At 39.5% G+C, this 18,021-nt stretch overlaps 1 protein-coding gene across 1 annotated transcript; it reads left to right on the plus strand.

Annotated features, from left to right (window-relative positions):
* Positions 1 to 295: 295 nt before the first annotated feature.
* ALDH7A1 (aldehyde dehydrogenase 7 family member A1) lies at positions 296 to 15,832 on the plus strand. The gene is made up of 18 exons (XM_063422729.1): positions 296 to 555; positions 657 to 710; positions 1,655 to 1,720; positions 3,343 to 3,423; positions 5,710 to 5,833; positions 6,430 to 6,562; positions 7,174 to 7,218; positions 7,548 to 7,625; positions 8,503 to 8,600; positions 9,235 to 9,276; positions 10,848 to 10,942; positions 11,769 to 11,853; positions 12,144 to 12,250; positions 12,926 to 13,042; positions 13,455 to 13,552; positions 13,714 to 13,787; positions 14,499 to 14,574; positions 15,337 to 15,832. Exons 1-18 carry the CDS (start codon positions 370 to 372, stop codon positions 15,389 to 15,391), a joined length of 1,614 nt encoding a protein of 537 aa, XP_063278799.1. The 5' UTR covers positions 296 to 369; the 3' UTR covers positions 15,392 to 15,832.
* The last annotated feature ends 2,189 nt before the right edge of the window (positions 15,833 to 18,021 follow it).

Consider the following 18,021-nt stretch of genomic DNA (forward strand, 5'->3'; position numbering starts at 1 on the left):
CTCATCCTGTTCCTTGGCACCACTGACCAGAGCTCTGGCTCTGTCCTCTTGCCACCCTCCATTCAGATACTCATACACAAAGATGAGGCCCCATCTCAGTCGACCCTTCTCGAAAAGAAGCAGAGTGGGGCTAGATTTCGGACACCACACGGGCTGGGCTGCGCTGCCAGTGCGGGGCGGGGAGGCCCGGCCGGCGGGCCCGGTCAGGCGGGGTCAGGGAGGCCCGGCGCGGGGGCCCGGCCCGCCCAGGCTGGCCGCGGGGCCGTGTCCGGGCGGGGCGGGGGGCGCGGGCCCGGCGCCGCCAATGGCCGCGGGCGGGCGGGGCGCGGCCGCCATTGCCGCGTCCCCCCGCGCTGGCCGCCGCCGGCCATGCTGGGGCTCCGCCGCGCCTTCGCTGCGCTGCTGCCGCTGCCGCTGCCGAGGGCAGGGTCGCCGCCGGTCGCCGCCATGTCCACGCTGCTGATCAGCCAGGAGCGCTACGCGTGGCTGCGGGAGCTGGGGCTGCAGGAGGAGAACCCGGGCGTGTACAACGGGCGCTGGGGCGGCCGCGGGCAGGTGCGGGGGGCGCGGGGGCGGCGGGCGGCGGGGCCTCGGGGGTCGACCCCCCTCGGCCGGGTGAAGGGGCTCTGCCGCTCACCGCTCCCGTCCTGCTCTAGGTGGTGACCACGTACTGCCCCGCCAACAACGAGCCCATCGCCAGCGTCCGGCAGGTGAGCGCGGCCGGGGGCAGCGCCTCCCGGGGGCGGGAGGAGCTCCGCGGCCCTGTCGCTGGAGCCAGGCGTCCCGGGGCGTTGGTTTGGGCGCTGCCCCAGCCGCGACCCGCATGGAGAAGGGCACGAAACTCCCGATACCGCTGCAGGGTCCAGGGGATGTTGAGTCCAGGGCGGCCGCTGGAGCTCGTCGCAGCCAGGGCCTACTGCTGGCAATATGCCTGCGGCTTTCCTGTGAAGAAAAACAGTCTGTTTGCCTTCTTTTATTTTCCTTCTTGTCTCAAGCCCTCCGCCTTGCACTCTTGCAAGCATATTTGGGAAGAGCAAGGACCCTTCCCCTTCATTTCCCCTTTCCTTTGGGGAGTTGCAAAATAGGGACAGATTGTTCCTGTTTAGTAGGGATGAGTGGCCTGGGATGAAGTAGGAAGGAAAGCAACGTGACATTCAAGTAAATGTGACAGTTTTTACTGTAAGAATAGCGCTATTGTATTTACCTACTACTTTTGTGTATTAGGACTCAACTAGCCCTTGATGCCTGGTGTGGCTGATGGATTAGGACATATTTTTATATATGTATATACAGACATATATAAACCTGTTATTCTATATGGAGCTTCCTCTAACACCCGAATGAAAGTTTCTGCCCGTGGGTTTTGGGGGTTTGTTTGTTTGTTGGTTTGGGTTTTTGTTTGTTTGGGGTTTTTTGTGGGTTTTTAGGGTGTTTGTTTGTTTGTTTGTTTTTAATTTAAGCAGCAGATGTACTTTTTGTTGACAGTGGCTTCAGACAACTTGTCATGTTGGGACCAAACTGTGTCAGCATACAAGCATCCTTGTAAAAGTGGTATCCTGTAGTGAAAGTACTCTATAAAAATGTCGTGAGTTGGATGCAGAAGCTTTTTTGTGGGGGTTTGATTTTCCTAAATTTGATGTGCTTCTTCACGTAGGGTAATTTGGAGGATTATGAAGAAACAGTAAAGAAGGCTAAAGAGGCATGGAAGATCTGGGCTGATGTAAGTTAACGGAGACTTCTCTTTCTTTGCAGATCTCTGGCAGAGACAGGCTGTTAGATTGCCCCATGAGGTGGAGGCATAAAAATGTGTTCGTACGGTGTGTGGTGCATTAAAGCAAAAATCTGCAATGGAGACCTCAAGAAACAAACCCAGATAGTCTGTGTATGATCCCATTGGGGTACAAAGATGAGAACACTGACTTGTGGGATATGTTTGTTTTGTAAACCCTGACAGATTTACCAAGGCTTGTGCCTGTGACCTGTTGCCAAGAGGTCTGGTGAAGTTCAGAAACCCTGTAGCACCTGAACTATTCCTGTGCATGTTTCACTTCATGTTGTCCCCTGCGTTCTTCTAGGAGAACTCTGGAGTATTTAGATGTATAGCTTGTGTTGATCATCTTGTTCTCATGGTCTGAGGAAGACTGCTGGTTATAAACATTTTTTTTGTTCACCCAGTGTCTTGATATTTCACAGAATAACTGTGTGTTGAAAAGCATTTGTGTTCTGTTGTATATCATAGCTAAGGTATTTTTCCTTAGCAAGCTGTAGATCGTCATGCAGCTATACCAGCTGTGTCCAGCTAGCATCCATTCTGTTGGTGGCTGTGCCAGGCTTGGTTCTTACAGCTACCTGTTGTTTCTTTGGTAGAATCTGAAACTTGGATTTCAAAAGGTGATGTGCACTCTATGTTTTAGCCAGTAAAGTAGTTTACCTTATCTGAAGACAACAAAGTTTAGGATGAACAAAACAGCTTTCTCAGCTTCCTCAGGATATGTTAGTACATGTTTTTTTGTTACAATTTGTGAGTATGATGTTGTAGACTGATAACATGTGTGTAAATAATCTGAAAACAATCCAACAGATGAAGAATCAAGACATCGAATGTTTCTTGAAGACTTTTTCTCAAAACTATTTGTTATTAATTTGTAAATTTTGTTGTTCATAATGAGCTTACTTGAAAGATATTGCCTGTAAAGAGATATGCTTGCATGGTTTATGCATTTCTCCTCAGTCTTGTTTTTACAGAGAACTACTGTTTTAAACCTGTTTAAATCCTGTTACATATGGTTTGCAAATTCATCTTGGCTATTCATTATTATTTACCATACTGATACGACGTTAAAAATATATTAAGAGTTGGTATATGAGCTTAATATTTTCATGATTGGGATTTCTATGTGTCTTAATTTCTGCTATCAAAGTAAAATGTCATACTGAAAGAAAGTTTGGAAGTGTAGTATTGAGTACACTTCAAGGCTCAAAAACAGAAAAGTACAGTAAGTGTAGTTTTATGAAAAATGCTTGTTTCCTGAGGTGCAGCTGATTGTTTGGTTGCATTGAGGGTGATGTAGTTTAACAGATGCTTTTGGCAATATTCAGTGGAACTGAAGTTTTTAACAGACAAAATGTTTGCAGTATTATCAGTCTCTGAGGCAGAAGACAGTTTCTTGTAAAGCAGTGCACATGATAAAAATGAACAATTAACAGTGTCTTGGGAAGATAAACAAAAAAGCACAACAATCAATGATTGTTTACTGCAGGGACAGAAAACTAGCAGTATATATACAGCAGGAGTTACAGATTTTCAGCCTCACATAGATTCTTCTGTTTTGTTTTGACTAGATCCCTGCACCTAAACGTGGAGAAATAGTACGACAGATTGGTGATGCCCTAAGACAAAAAATCAAAGTTCTAGGAAGCTTGGTAAGGTATTTTCAGAAGTAGCTTACATTTTTTTGTGGGGGGGAAGTGAGGAATGAGGGCGAGGGGTGTGTCAAAACTGGGGTTTTTGTTAGTAATACTAAGAGTTTTCTCTGCAATACTAACTTTAGTAATTGTTAAATAATTGCTGTTAATTCTGTTATCTTGCCTAACTAAGTTTTAATTTTTAAAAGAAGAAAAAATTTTAAAAATATTATGGCATAGAAAGGGCATGAAACTGTGTCCATTGAGAGTTTGGTCACTTTATTAAGGAAAGAGTCTTCACCCACAGGGTGATTTGGCACTGAACAGGCTCCCTAGGGAAGTGGTCACAGCACCAACCCTGGCAGAGTTTAGGAGGTGTTTGGGCAATGCCCTCAGGCACGTGGTGTGATTCCTGGGGATAGTGCTGGGCCACGAGCTGGACTTGATGATCCCTGTGGGTCCCTTTGAGCTCAGGATATTCTATGATTCTGTGACATGACAATGTATAATAGGAAAAGAAAATTTATTATGTGCCTCTGGGATGAGTGGTACAACTGTTGCCCTGCTATTTTCCCTCCTGCCCGTCAGATAGGGCACTTCCTAATACAAAAGTATCATGAAAAAGACCTTCAAATACAGAGTTTTTAACCTTGAGCTCTTTCTGGTGATTTGCAGGATTTTGCAACTGACTTGTGGAAATATGAGGCTTCAGAAGTTAGAATGGTCTTAACGAGATGATCTTGCAGTGCCGTGCAGGGTATAAAGGTTGAAGGACCATTCCTCTAAAACTCTTGCTAGTTGCTAGGGAAAAAAAAGGAGACAAGTGGGCAACTTCCACTTCCTTTTTACAGGGCTTGCCTGTCTGTGCTGCTGTTCGGAAACAGTTGTCAGTGAATAACTCCATGTGTAGTCAAGCCCATATTGTTAAGCTTCAGAACTTTGTTCTGCCGTTTCCCTTGATGTTGTCTCCTCAGCACAGTTTCTGTGGTGGAATTACAGTGCTACTGTACTCCTGTATTCAAAAACAGTAGAGTTTTGAATTATGAATGTGGACAGACAGAAGTTTGTTCTATATTCCTTGACCAAAACTTATGGCTTCTTGCCACATTTTCTTAATTTTCCCAAACAGATATCTGTTCAGCTCTGCTAGGACTGAGGATGAATTTCAGGATGAAAGACGTGCAATAGGTATTCAGGTTTTAGGACTTTGCCTGGCTTTAGGATATGTAAAAAGAAACAGTATAGAAACTCATCATTCTCATACACTTTAGGAAGTTTCCAGCCTTACCTTGCCATGCCCTAGTGAGGTATCCAGGTATTTCTACTGCTGTTACAGATCCACTACTGTGTTTCTTAGTAAATATATCTGATACTGTTTTTTGGTCACAGATAGGGGCTGTTCCCTCTGTCTTGAGATAACCATAGACATCATAGAAATACAGTTAATCATCTTTAGGTTAACTTTCACATGGAGAGAAAAATCCTGTGGAAATCCTTTGAACCCAATTCCTCATTTAACAGCCTTTTTGAAGTACAATCAACAGTGTAAAGTGATAGGTGACAGCTGCATGAAGGTCACACCTAGCTATCAGAGCATGACTACAAAACTGAGCAGAGATAAGTAGGTGACTTCTCAGTTCCTGAATTTTCAAATTTTCTCACCTTTGGATGAAGATATCTTCAAATACCAGCTTATTCTCACAGATACATTTCAAATGAGTAAATCTAACATATTTTTAAGAGAAGAATGTAGTTTAAGATCAACTTCAGAAAAAACCAATAAATTCATTCTTAAAATCCAAGTTTAGTAAAATATTCAACATGTCAGCAAGTGTCTCCAAATGAAATCTCTCAAATTTGCTATGAGTTGTTGTAAGATGAGTAGTTTGCTTATGAATAACGTAAGTGGCTGTGTTCTTTTGCTGGAGCAGAGTAATTCCTCTTTTACAACTTGTTCCTTGCCTGGCACACCATGTAGGCAGGCCTGCTTATGTAAATCCAAGGTTTTGTTGATCTAAATCTATGAACCTCATTAGTGTTCGATGCTCCTTTCAGTAGGATTTTAAAAATTTTTCTCCATTAATTTACTTTTCTAATTTCTTCCTGTTGTACTGGGATATGACCCTTGTCCAGTTGTCTTGTGAGTTGTTTCTTTAAGTTCTGAATAACTGGGGAAGCTTCTAATGAAAAAGTGTGTGTTAAATCTTACTTGGTGAGTAGATACACCTGACTATGGGGAGAGACAAAATACTGGGATCCAAGGGAATTTTGTAAAAAAGTTTGTCTTCCTCTGAATTTTTTCAGGTCTCTTTGGAAATGGGAAAGATTTTTGTCGAGGGTGTTGGGGAAGTGCAGGAGTATGTTGATGTCTGTGACTATGCTGTTGGTTTGTCCCGAATGATTGGTGGACCCATCTTGCCTTCAGAAAGTAAGTCTGTTATATTTTTTCTTTTGTCTGTTGTTTGTTTGTTTTTCCTTCAAAGAAACGAAGATACGGAAGTGTAGCTTAAATATACTGTCTTGTAGTGCAGCAAGATCTCTGTTCTATGTGTTATTAAGGGAGCTTTAGGAATAGGTGTAGTGGGCAGTAGTGCCACCCAATGAAGTATCTAATGAAGTGACAGATCAGCAGGTCATTCCATCCATTTTCTCTGTTCTTTGAAACACTGGTTCTCTTTGATTTCTTTATTGATGAGAGCTGGTAGAGAAAACTATGTAAAAAATTTCGAAATGTAATTAGAAAGGAGAGACCTCTTTGTCAGTTGTTGATTACCACAGGTCATTATCTTAACTGAATAACTTAAATAATAAAACTTCTTGTTGTCAGATCATTAGCTTTTTGCACAGTCTAACTAACATACATCCAGGTAAGCTGCAGAGCACAAACAATAAAGCTCTTTGCAGGCTAATGCTGTGGTAGCCTGAAGAGTGATGCTAGGTTTCTTGCTTATATATTTTCCCTTTTTAAAAAAAACTACAAACATTAAATGGATGAAAACTGCATTATTGTGGCTTTGTTTTCAGGACCTGGCCATGCCCTTATAGAGCAGTGGAATCCTGTTGGTCTAGTAGGAGTCATCACAGCCTTTAACTTCCCCGTGGCAGTTTATGGGTGGAACAGCGCAATTGCAATGATCTGTGGAAATGCCTGCCTCTGGTAAGATCTAGCTCTCCACTTGCCTAACAGTATTTTTAAACTAGAAAGCTATTAACTCCGGCATTAAATTGCTATTTAGTGTCAGGTATTTGTGGATATTTGATTCTATATAATGTAGGCCTAAATTCTCTTTATTTTTAGGTCTTTTTGTAGTCAGCTTTGTTTAATTTTGTGGTAACCTCTTTTTTGAGGTGCTATGGTACAGATGCCTCCAGGACTTAGCCAAATAGCCTGTAAATAAAGAACCTAGGGTGAGGGATTGCAACAGTGGTAGTTAACATATTCAGAGTTGGTACAGCTAGGCTTAAAAATCTAAATGAGTAGCTTTACTTTCTCTCCTGTCTCCTGCTTTACTTTCATCTGCCTGCTTCAGTCTGAAGTCTGGCCTAGCCCTTGTCCACATGGATTTCAGTAGAAGTTTTAAATGCTCAGCTGCAGAAGGAAATGCTTGAGTTCTTGTCTTAATTTGTACATGAAAATCAGCCTAACCAAAGCATGCTGTAGATCAGAGATCCTAAAAATTATTTGAATTATTTGCTTATTTGAATTCTTTCCTATTCTTAAAGAACTGAAAAGAATAGGAAGATAATGTATTTTTTTTTTCTTTCTAGGAAGGGTGCTCCTACAACATCTCTTGTTAGTGTTGCTGTTACAAAGTGAGTTCTGGTTTCTTCTATCTTCCTCTCAATAAAAAGAACTTCTCCAAAGAATAAATTTCATAGTGATACTTTCTTTAGGTTTATTGTTACTTTATATTAACATTTTAAATACTTATTGTGCATTACCAATAATGCTTGTTTTAAAATGCTAAGTAAAAGTAGGCCACCTGAAATAAGTAATTACTACGTCTTGTAGATCTAATATTAACTCCTGAGAACACTTACACTGAACTATGACTACCCCAAAACCCCCAGACAGTTCTAATGGTTTATTCTCTATTTGCACCTGTCATAAATCTCTAACATTTTTACATCTTTGACTTCAGGATAATTGCCAAAGTCTTGGAGGATAACAAGTTGCCTGGAGCAATCTGCTCTCTGGTTTGTGGTGGAGCCGATATTGGGTAGGTAACATTTCTTGTGTTTTGTGAACCTTTATAAAAGGTAAAAAATATTCTTGGAGGTACTTCTTGTTAAATTATTCTATCTCTAGGAGTTCCCAGTACATGCATATGTTGCCATGATTTTTATCAGCTGCTCTGAAACTCTGGCCCTGCACTAAATGTAATACATATGTCTACTTGCTGTTGTGAGATCAGCTGCAAGCAAACAACTTGTTGGATATTTAATGAAGAGACATGACTAAGTTTATATTCCACTTCTGCATATGCTTACACCCAAAGAATTCAGCTAATATTAGGTTCCCCTTACCATATTCTTGAGAGTTTTCAATGTATGATACATTAACCTTTTAGATTAGTTGTGGAGGAGAGTAATTTCCCTTTTCCATGCTCATGCAGGACTCTGCATATGCTTATAGATGTATACCTGTGTTTGGAAGCTGTACAATCCAAATCACTTTGTTTGATTTTTCCAATGAGGAAATCCCCAGTACAAATGTATATTCAAAAATATCTTTTGAGTATTTTAAGAGAAGGCAAAACATATGGCAAGTATTAAAAAAAAAAATCATAGATTTGCATATTGTCTTATAGATCATAACAATTGGAGCTGATCTCACAATATACTTTAGACTGAATTTCAGTGTTACTACAGATGATGCTTTTTCGGCCTGAAAAGGTGAATGGAAACAGCCTAGCCTTGTTCCTCTTTTCTGGCTAAGAAGAAGCTCTCCTGCCATTAGCTCATCATCTGATGTTTCAAAGAAGTATGTCTGGCTTAAAAGATCTCCCTGGTTGAAGCTGATGTATATGGAAGGTGTAAGCTGCTTTTCTGTCTGTGTGTCTTGTTGAACACAGTGCTTTGTGTTCCATTGTACAGGACAGCAATGGCGAGAGATGAGAGGATGGACCTCTTGTCCTTCACTGGCAGCACAAAAGTGGGCAAGCAAGTAGCGCTTATGGTTCAGGAGAGATTTGGTGAGTGTGTGGGTTCTTCCCCATTTCTTTCCATGTTTGGTGAAGGCAGTGGTGGCCCATGAGATTTTAAAATAAGTTTGTTTCAGCCATGTCACCTCCTTTTCTTTTTTTGGCATAGATAAACTGGGGTTTGAAACTGCTCATAGATACGTACAGCATTTTTCAGTTAGTTCTGATACAATTCAGATTTTTTTTCCAGGTTATCCACAAATCCATAGTCCTACAATTAATTTGGGGAGAGGTGTGGTGGTTTCCATTAGTGTTTAATTGAAGATTGTTAGGGTGAACAACCAGGGCTTATGGTCTTTTGGCAATATGACTAGAATATATGAATACCCTCCCCCTCACCTTTTACTCCTGATAAATATAGTGTAAAATAGATTATTTTTGAGGTGCTCTTTTTGTTGCAAATATTTAAAAGTGTACAGGCAAGAATCTCAGCTGCTGGATTCTAAGTTCTTAGTTTATAAACAGTACTTTGCAAACATATTTTTGGTTTTATATGTTTGAAGTTCATACAATTGTAAAAAAGCCCCCCAGAAACCAGAACAGATAGTAAATATTCACCCAGATGTAGGTTGACATAACTTACTTTGTGTTTTAGTAACATAACTTACTTTGTGTTTTTCTTTAGGTCGAAGCTTGCTGGAATTGGGAGGAAACAATGCCATTATTGGTAATATGCTCTGCAGAAATTTAATCTCATAAATGATATTTTGAAATATACAAATATTCATAGCTAATTGTGCCTTTTTTTTCCTGTTTCTTTTGTTTGTTTCCCCCCCCGGGCTTTTAAAAGTACATATAGTTTGTGTAGAATAATAGAACATTGTGGGGTTTTTCTGTCTTTGGTATTGTGGAGGGAGCAGTGTTTTAAGATAAAAAGTGAGAGTCCAAGGTCTTCTAAGTAATCAGTGTTGAAGAGGAGAACAGAATGAGAGAACAGTAACTTCAATGATAGGTTGTAGACAGTACTAAACTAAGTTTGATCTTAAGATAGTTTTAAGTGTAAAATCATTAAGGTTGGAAAAGACCTTTAAGATTGACTTCAACTCTTAACCAAACACCAGCATATTCACCACTAAACCATGTCCCCAAGTGCCACATCCTGACACCTTCTGGATACTTCCGTGGAGAGTGACCCCCACCATTTCTGTAGGAAGTTAGTTTGGATGCCTAACTGCACTTTCATATGTAATCTTGTGAACACTGCACTTTTAGCATTTTAGAGTGTAAGTACCTATATATAAAGTTTAAGATGCTTACAGTACTTGAAAGAAAGGCATGCAGGTATTTATTTCAGTAGCACATTTTTCAGGTTTAAGTACCTTAGGATATGATCCAGTTCCTAGATAAACAACATAAATACTATAAAGCTGACCAGCATGGCAGAAAGAATGTATGAGTTCAATGAATATCTAAATTGCTGGCCTTTGGTGCTGCTGCCTTTTGTTTCACCTTTCTCATATTCTGGACAAATGTACTTATTTACATATAAATACTCTTTTGAAGTACAAATATGATGCTACATCATCTACTCCTTTGAAAATCACATTTGAACAGGTCCTTCATTTTTCCTATGCTGCTTTGTAGCCAGCAGTATAAATTTGTTTATGCTTTGAAAATAGTTTATTTTTAATGGAAAGTCCTGCTTTTTCTGTTACTGACTTTGAATGATCACATAATCATTGTTTGGTTGGACTTTGTCCCAAACTTAATAATAGTTTTGGATGCTTAAGAAACTTTTGTGGGACTTCAGCTGAGTGATATTTTGGGGATCCTTTGAACTTTATAAAACATCTCAGTGTCTTCTAGCCAGATGAATTCGTTCAGCTCATTGTACATTTTATACACCTGTGTGTTTTAGCTATGCTTTTTGCAAGGCCACCTGGATACACTTTACGATTGCTACTTTATGCTGATAAACTTCTCAGAGACAGACAAGGTTGAGAAATGACAAGAAATTGCTTGTAGTTTCTTGAGTTGAAAGGAAGCTGAAATTATTTGCAAACTTTATTGCAAAAGGCTCTCTTCAAGCCTATAATTATGTCCAGTTGCATGTGTCTAATTCCATCTGTGGAGAAATAGGAGTTTCAAGATGTTTCTTTGTATCTTACCATGCTGTGCTAGTGCAGCTATTCCTAATGATTCTTGACCAACCTGTCAGTTTCTAATACTGTTTAGCATCTTAAGTCTGGTGAACTGCCTGTTTACTTTAGTAACATTCTCATGTTTTAATTTTTTAAGTGTTTGAAGATGCAGATCTGAACTTAGTCATCCCATCTGCTCTATTTGCTGCTGTGGGAACAGCAGGTCAGAGGTGCACAACTGCTAGAAGGCTGGTGAGTAAATGAGTGTTGTCTAGTTTGAGTAGCTCTGAATTTTAGCTTCATTCCAAGTTGGCTCAGAAAATGCCTAATTCTTAATATTGTGAAGAGCAACAAATAACATTTGAAACACATTTTTATTTTGTCAAAAATAAGTATGGCAGGAAAATAAGAACGTGGTTTCATTCCAGTGTAATTCTAGCTCTAAACAGTTTCTTTGTATGTATTTCTAAATGTGCTATAAGTCAGGAAAACAGTACTTGGCAAAGTTTTTCTTTTTTTCTGTTTTCATTGCTGGAGCTTTGCTTGTGACTGCTACAAATTTTGGTGCACTGTTTATATTGCAGCAAAGCAAGGGGGTATATGTTACCTACTTCATTATTGATTCTTAACCTATCATTTTTAACAAGTTTAATGGTGTTATAGTTTCAGCCAGTGTCTGTATAGTCTTGTCAGTGTTGGGTTAATTCAGGAAATACTAGGCAAAATGGATGTGTCAGTGATTCCTCAAACTCTAGCAATAAAATTTCTTGAGTGTTTATTCTAGAACACTAAACTGAAATGCTGACAGAACACAATAACACTGATCTGAGATGCGGTAAAATTAGAACTGATTTTTGTTTCTTGGCTTGTTATAAATCTTCATGATGTTTTACATCTTCATTTCCTGATGTTGGTGCTGTTTCAGAGGCGTTGGCCTCCATCTCTTTTTAATTTTGGGATTTGCTGAATATGAACAACACTATTTCCATTCTTCATTCAGCCCCCTTTAAAGTGCAGTAGTACTTCAGAAATAGTTACATCAACTGCGCTGTCTTAAAACTTTCTTACCACATTTTAGTTTCTCCATGAGAGTATCCATGATGAGGTGGTGGCAAAGCTTGCTAAGGCCTATGCCCAGGTCCGCATCGGTGATCCATGGGATTGTAAGTAGCTATTTCCAGCTCATGGGTTTAAGAAACAAGTTGCTGTTGGTTTCTTTCTGTTTAAATTCTGAAGTGATTATAGATCCAAAGCATGCATTTTAGGAGTTTACCAGGGGGTGGAAATAGCTGGTTTCATTTAGAATACAACTCTGAGAGGAAGATGAAGAATCTGGCTAATAGTGCTCATCCTGGACAGATTAAACAGTTAGTCCCAAGATGTTGCGATAAGAATATTTGCAAACATACACAGTTTTGATGAAAGTATGTTTCTGAATCTTTTTTTTTTTCAGCTGACACTCTGTATGGGCCACTTCATACCAAAGAAGCAGTGAAAATGTTCCTTGATGCAGTAGAACAAGCAAAACAACAAGGTGGCTCTGTGGTCTGTGGTGGAAAGGTGACTTAACTTTTATTTTTCCTGCTACAGTTTGTGCTCTAAGAAAAAAATACAGTAATGTGATGGCTTAGGCCAAGCTTGTACCTCAGCTTGTCTTGTCAGCCACTACAGGATGTTAGTTTAGTCAGATTGAGAATGTTTGAATTTCAATCCTTTTTTCAGCGTAAAGGCAATTCTACTTGGAAGCTACTCTTACACCACGCCCCAGTTGCAAGTAATAGCGAAAATAAAAACAGCAATGTCAAACGCATAACAAAGGAAAAATGCAGTTCTGTCCCTCACAATATCTAACTTGAGGAAATACTGGAGGTTCAAGACAACCACTTGTACATCTTCATCATACAGGACGTTTCTCATTGGCTTATTGTTCTGGAAGTTCTTGTCTTTCATTGTCTTTCATCTTCTTTACACTTTTAAAATTCTAAGTAGCTTACAAGTAGGAGAAAGGAAGTCTCAGCTGCTAGACTTTACAATTGGATTACATCCTTAGTGGACATAAGTTATGCTTCTATATTTTAAATATTTAAATAAGTAAAATTTAAGTTACTCAGACTATCTGGTCTTCCTTCCATTTCAGATTTCTCGGCTGTAGTAGTCAGACCATGAAGGATTCCTTTCCTACACTAATACTAAGCTGGATGCTGATTGGAACTTTATTTTTTATTTATTTTGAAGGTTATAAATCGCCCTGGAAACTATGTTGAACCAACCATTGTGACTGGCCTTCCTCATAATGCGCCCATTGTCCACACTGAGACATTTGCCCCCATACTGTATGTGCTGAAATTTAAGGTAAAATAACAGTGGGGAAACAGGTGTCAAGGATGGTAACAGTAGAGTCACGAGACAGATCTCAGACGTGTCATATCCATGCAATTGTCCCAGTGCTTCAAGAAGTGGTATCTCTTGTTCTGCTCTGTGAGATAGCTGCTGTTTGCCTCACTGTGTGTGAGCTCTGGAGTTGCAATGAGAATCTCTACAGGAGTATGTTTCTATTGTTAGTGTTCATTGTTGATACTGCTCATACCTGTTCAGAAGCAGACTGTTTGTGCAGCCATGGAGGTGTTGCTGACATGGTACGTGTGTATTTGTCCAGTGCCATTCCGTACATTTGCATTATGGCTGTAGTATGTTGGGTTTTTTCTCACAGAACTTCTTTCTGACTGCTTTGCTTTGGATAACCATTGACACATGCTTCTTCTAGGAGGAAGAGGAGGTTTTTGCCTGGAATAATGAAGTAAAACAAGGTCTTTCCAGCAGTATCTTTACCAAGGATTTGGGAAGGATTTTCCGCTGGCTTGGGTATAATTTAAATTACGTTTATACTTTCCTGAGGCACATAAGATCAGTCTTTCATGTAATTTGTAAACCTATACATAATGCTAGTTGAGCGTTTTACAACCCTCATTTTAGGGAGGGAGCCTTTCCTGATCCTAAGGAGGAATTGTGCCTTATCTTTGTAGGCCAAAGGGATCTGACTGTGGCATTGTGAATGTTAACATCCCAACCAGCGGAGCTGAGATTGGAGGTGCTTTTGGTATGTACTTGCGCTTCTTCAAGGTTGTAATCATTCCATTTAAACGACTAAATGTGAAGAAATCAATGAACTTCGTTTTGAATCATACTGCTTTAGCAGAAAACAGATACTGACTAGTGGTAGTTAGATTTAAACTTTTAAAAATACCTGTATTTGGTTTTTAAAAAACCCATATGTTACTTCTTTCTCCTCCCCTTCATCAAAGGAGTGTAACTCAGAGATATATTCTGGAGGTGTTTAAAGGTATGGCCAGGTGGAAAACTGTGTAAAGGTTTTAACTAAAACAATCTTGAGCAATTTTGTGTATACTGGCAAGTTTATATAAGATGTATGGTCTGTAGTATTTTTGTGAGAAATATTTTAATAAAATCCTTTGCCTTTATTTCTCTTTTTTGTATATACTTAAGGAAGTGAGGGGGTGGAAGAAGTAGTATTAAGTTTACCATTTAAATGGTACAAGAACCAGCCACATTCTTGTACTCTTGTGAGACCATGATGAGACTTTGAAATCCAGGCAGATTTTTTTTTGCATCAAGTATGAGGAGAGAGATAGCTTTGCATGTTGTGTGGGGTAGTAATTTAGTACAGATAAAGAGCAAAGGAAAGGAATAGTTTTACCATGTTTTTTTATAAAAATGTCTTAACTCCTGGAATTAGTCCAGATTCCTGTGTCCAAAAATTGGCTTTTAATTTATAATGTTTTTGGTACAGGTGGTGAAAAGCACACTGGTGGGGGAAGAGAATCTGGAAGTGATTCATGGAAACTTTATATGAGACGATCTACTTGGTAAGGCAGACCAAATAGATTTAAAATACAGATGAACTTCTGAACGTTCAAAACATATAAATCTTTGGGTACAAGTCTACTATCTTTACTGAATGTGACATAACCATCTGTAAGTGTAATTGCCTTTTCTTCACATTCATAGTAGAAGAAGATTTGAAAGGTTTTTATAAAGACATTTTTTTTATTTTCCAAAGGAAAAAAAAAAAGAGGTGGTTTGGGGGTTCCTGCCCCCTCTCCCCCCCATTTTGACTGATTTTAATCTTGTCTGAAAAATTACTGGAACTTGGTAGGAAATACACTAAGTTGCAACCACAGTGAGGACACCACTATTGCCTCTGGTAGGTGATTCAGCTATATGTTGGTTATCTATCCACAAATCTGGCAGCCCATAGTGCATGACCATAGTATCCTCTGCTGACTTCCATAGCCTTTACTTGTGCTGTCTTTGCTTTCCATGCAAGGACATATGAACATAAGAAATCCCACCTTGACTTTTCTATCTGGACATTGTCCTAGTAATAGATTAAATAGCTAAAGAGAAGATTCTCTATAAAGGAGGAGATAATGGAAAATGTGGTCTCTTCCTGTACATGGTTACTGTATTGAAAACTGGAGTAAAATTAGTTCATAATTTTAAGTAGGCAGATTGCTTTAGAGAAGTCTTTTGTTTAGATGTGACAGGAATCAGAGGCTTGTACATAGGATTTGGACTGCATTATCTATCTCAGTGATTAAGTCTCTAAATTCTTGTTTCTCTTTCAGTACAATCAACTACAGCAAAGATTTACCCTTGGCTCAAGGAATCAAGTTTCAGTAACAACCTTATGAATGGCTGTGCTAGAAACCGTCCTAGCATTTCAGAATCAAGCAGCTCCTAAACATCGTGGGGATAAAAATTAATTATTTGAAACCAATTCTGTCAGAAAATAGCTACTCTTAAATTGCTTCACTTTCTGTGTATGTATTTACTAATTTAGTCTTCAAATTAGAAGTCTGTGGTCTTTGGGAAGAAGGGAGGGGGACTAAAACTAACCCGCCTTGGGTTCAGATGGCCTGGATAACCTGTTGCCTTAACACTATTTCTGTGCCAACACTGCCTCTATCCCCTCCCCACCTTTTGCTGATATTTCCAGCTATGACGTCTGTGTTTCAAACTGTGTGCCGAGTTTCCTGCAGGTAACTGGTGCTGTGGGGGATATTCGGGCTGCAGTAGAGGGCTATTTTTCAATGAAGAAATAAAAGTACATTTTATGAAATATCTCTGGCTTCTCATTTGCTTTTTTCACTGTTTTTGAGCAGGAATATTCAGCAGACTATCCACTGAGCTGCTGGCTGGGAGAAGAATCATTGGGCTAAAAGCACTGCTTTAGTTTTCCTGTCTCTCCTTCAGAAAGGAGACTTTCAGCACACATTGTTGGGAGATAGAGGTCTACTGTAGTGTCTTGGAATCTCCTTTTAACACTTGAAGGGGTTACAGCCAATTCAGTTTGTCACTGCTCTTGTGATTCTCTACAACCAAACTGACTGGAGATGAGAACAAGATACAGTCAGAGGAAATACTTTTCTAGGGAAGGGCATATTGTTTACTTGTGTTTCACCTGAAATAAGAGTTTCTTTTGGCTACTGAAGGCTACAGACAACAATAGCTCATTTAGAAGGCTTGCTCAGGATGGGAAAAGACACAGTACTACTAGACTGATTTCCACAGAGGAATTTGAGGCTCTTAATGTATTGTTTCTGGGGATTTCTTTTCTTCTCAATGTCATATACCAAATTTCCATGATCTCTGAACATGGCAGAACTGTTCATTATGGGCTCAGATTCTAGGAGTCTGATTTGACTATTGATCTATTTTGAAGATGTTTTGATGGCAATGCCATGAAAACTGTTGAAAGTCCACCATACCACAATGCTAGCTGGTCTCCTTTCAGCTTTTATTTCTAATTTTAAAATGCATAGTCTTTAGAGTTTTACATCTGTGTTGCACAAGGTATTTTGGGTGTCACATTCTGTAGGTCAGACATTAGGCAGCCCAAGTTTTTTTTTCCTACTGAATCTCTTACTGCCAGGAGTATCCTCTCCTCTAGCTCTTTGTCTCTGGCCATTTCATTAAAGAACGTGGTATGTTAGCACATAGAGTGAACTGACATACCCTAAGCAGACAGATAATCACTAGCAGATAGGGCAAAGAAAACAATTCCCAAATTTAATTGTTTAGCAAATAGCACCAGTTTATAGAAATTGTACTCTTTAATGCTATTCTGTGGCACTGAATGTTACTATGAAACTCTTATCAATGAAAAATTAATTCAGGAATTCCCTTTTCTTGCTGTTTATCTGTTTTTGGATAGCCTCACATCACATATGTTTTTTTCCTGAAGACAGAAGGTCTTTCCAGGGTAAAATACTCTTAGAGTAAAATAATCTCACAAGTCCAGTTGTTTAATTTACAGGAATAAGGTTGATTCTGACATCTGGTTTTAGATATGGGAACTCAGCTCATGACCTGAACAAAACTGGTATGGTGAGTCTGATGTTTGACTGGTCTTCATTATCTGGAAACTCATATGAATGGAATAAACTCACAAAAGTGATCAAGAGGTGACTGCATAGCAAACATGCTAAACTTTTGAAGGTTAACTTGAGACCTTGATACATAATTCTGTCTTTGCTACAAACTTTTGTAAGGGTTGCCTTACAGGAGACTCAGCGTGAAATATTTGTGTAACTGCTTCTGTGTGTTACCATGAAGGGGTTAGCTCCATGTCATGCAGGCAGAGAATGGGCTCTCTGTAAGTAGGTTACAAATTTATCCCCACTTTTTGCTAAGCATGGGAATTCCAAAGATCTGTTATCTGCACTGTCACTGGACTGCTAGTGTGGCATCAGAATAGGTAATCATAGTGCTGCTTCTCTTTGCAGACAGCTTTGAGTTCCTTGCATGTGGTGATGAACAATCCTGCTAGAATTGGCTTGCTGAATGACTTCCTGTGAAGTGGCTCTGGGAGGAGTGTCTTTTAAAGACTACTGCAGATTATAACATATTTTGGCAAGCATTTAGGTGCCTATGAGTAGTCATGGTTGTGATGAAGTATTAAACTACGTAGGATTAAAGATACTATAAGCAAACAGTTTCTCGATTTCAGCTTTAATTTGGAAAGACCACTCAGGAGATTGTAAACTGCATTAGCTGTCATTGAGTTATCTCACCCAAGGAAAGCAATTTTAAGAATTCATAAAATGTAGTCTTGGAGCTACTGGCACGTGTGACTTGCAGTTTTAATACAGATTCTATCAGCGTCTTCCACTGTTGCATAAACTTAATTACCACTGAGTGTGTAACACCAGTGAATAACAAGTGTTAAATGACACGTGATCAATAATTCATTAGTTAGCACAGTATTGCTTACTGTGAAATGACCTTGATGGGAACAGCCTTACAAGTAA

Source organism: Prinia subflava, chromosome Z, assembly GCF_021018805.1.
Source record: "Prinia subflava isolate CZ2003 ecotype Zambia chromosome Z, Cam_Psub_1.2, whole genome shotgun sequence".
NCBI classification, from domain to species: domain Eukaryota; kingdom Metazoa; phylum Chordata; class Aves; order Passeriformes; family Cisticolidae; genus Prinia; species Prinia subflava.

Bases quoted from the DNA above. Each gene is read 5' to 3' on its own strand.
- ALDH7A1 (XM_063422729.1), top strand. From the start codon at position 370: ATGCTGGGGCTCCGCCGCGCCTTCGCTGCGCTGCTGCCGCTGCCGCTG. The intron at 1,721-3,342 runs GTAAGTTAACGG...TGTTTTGACTAG, and splicing joins CATGGAAGATCTGGGCTGAT to ATCCCTGCACCTAAACGTGG. The intron at 14,575-15,336 runs GTAAGGCAGACC...TTTCTCTTTCAG, and splicing joins TATATGAGACGATCTACTTG to TACAATCAACTACAGCAAAG.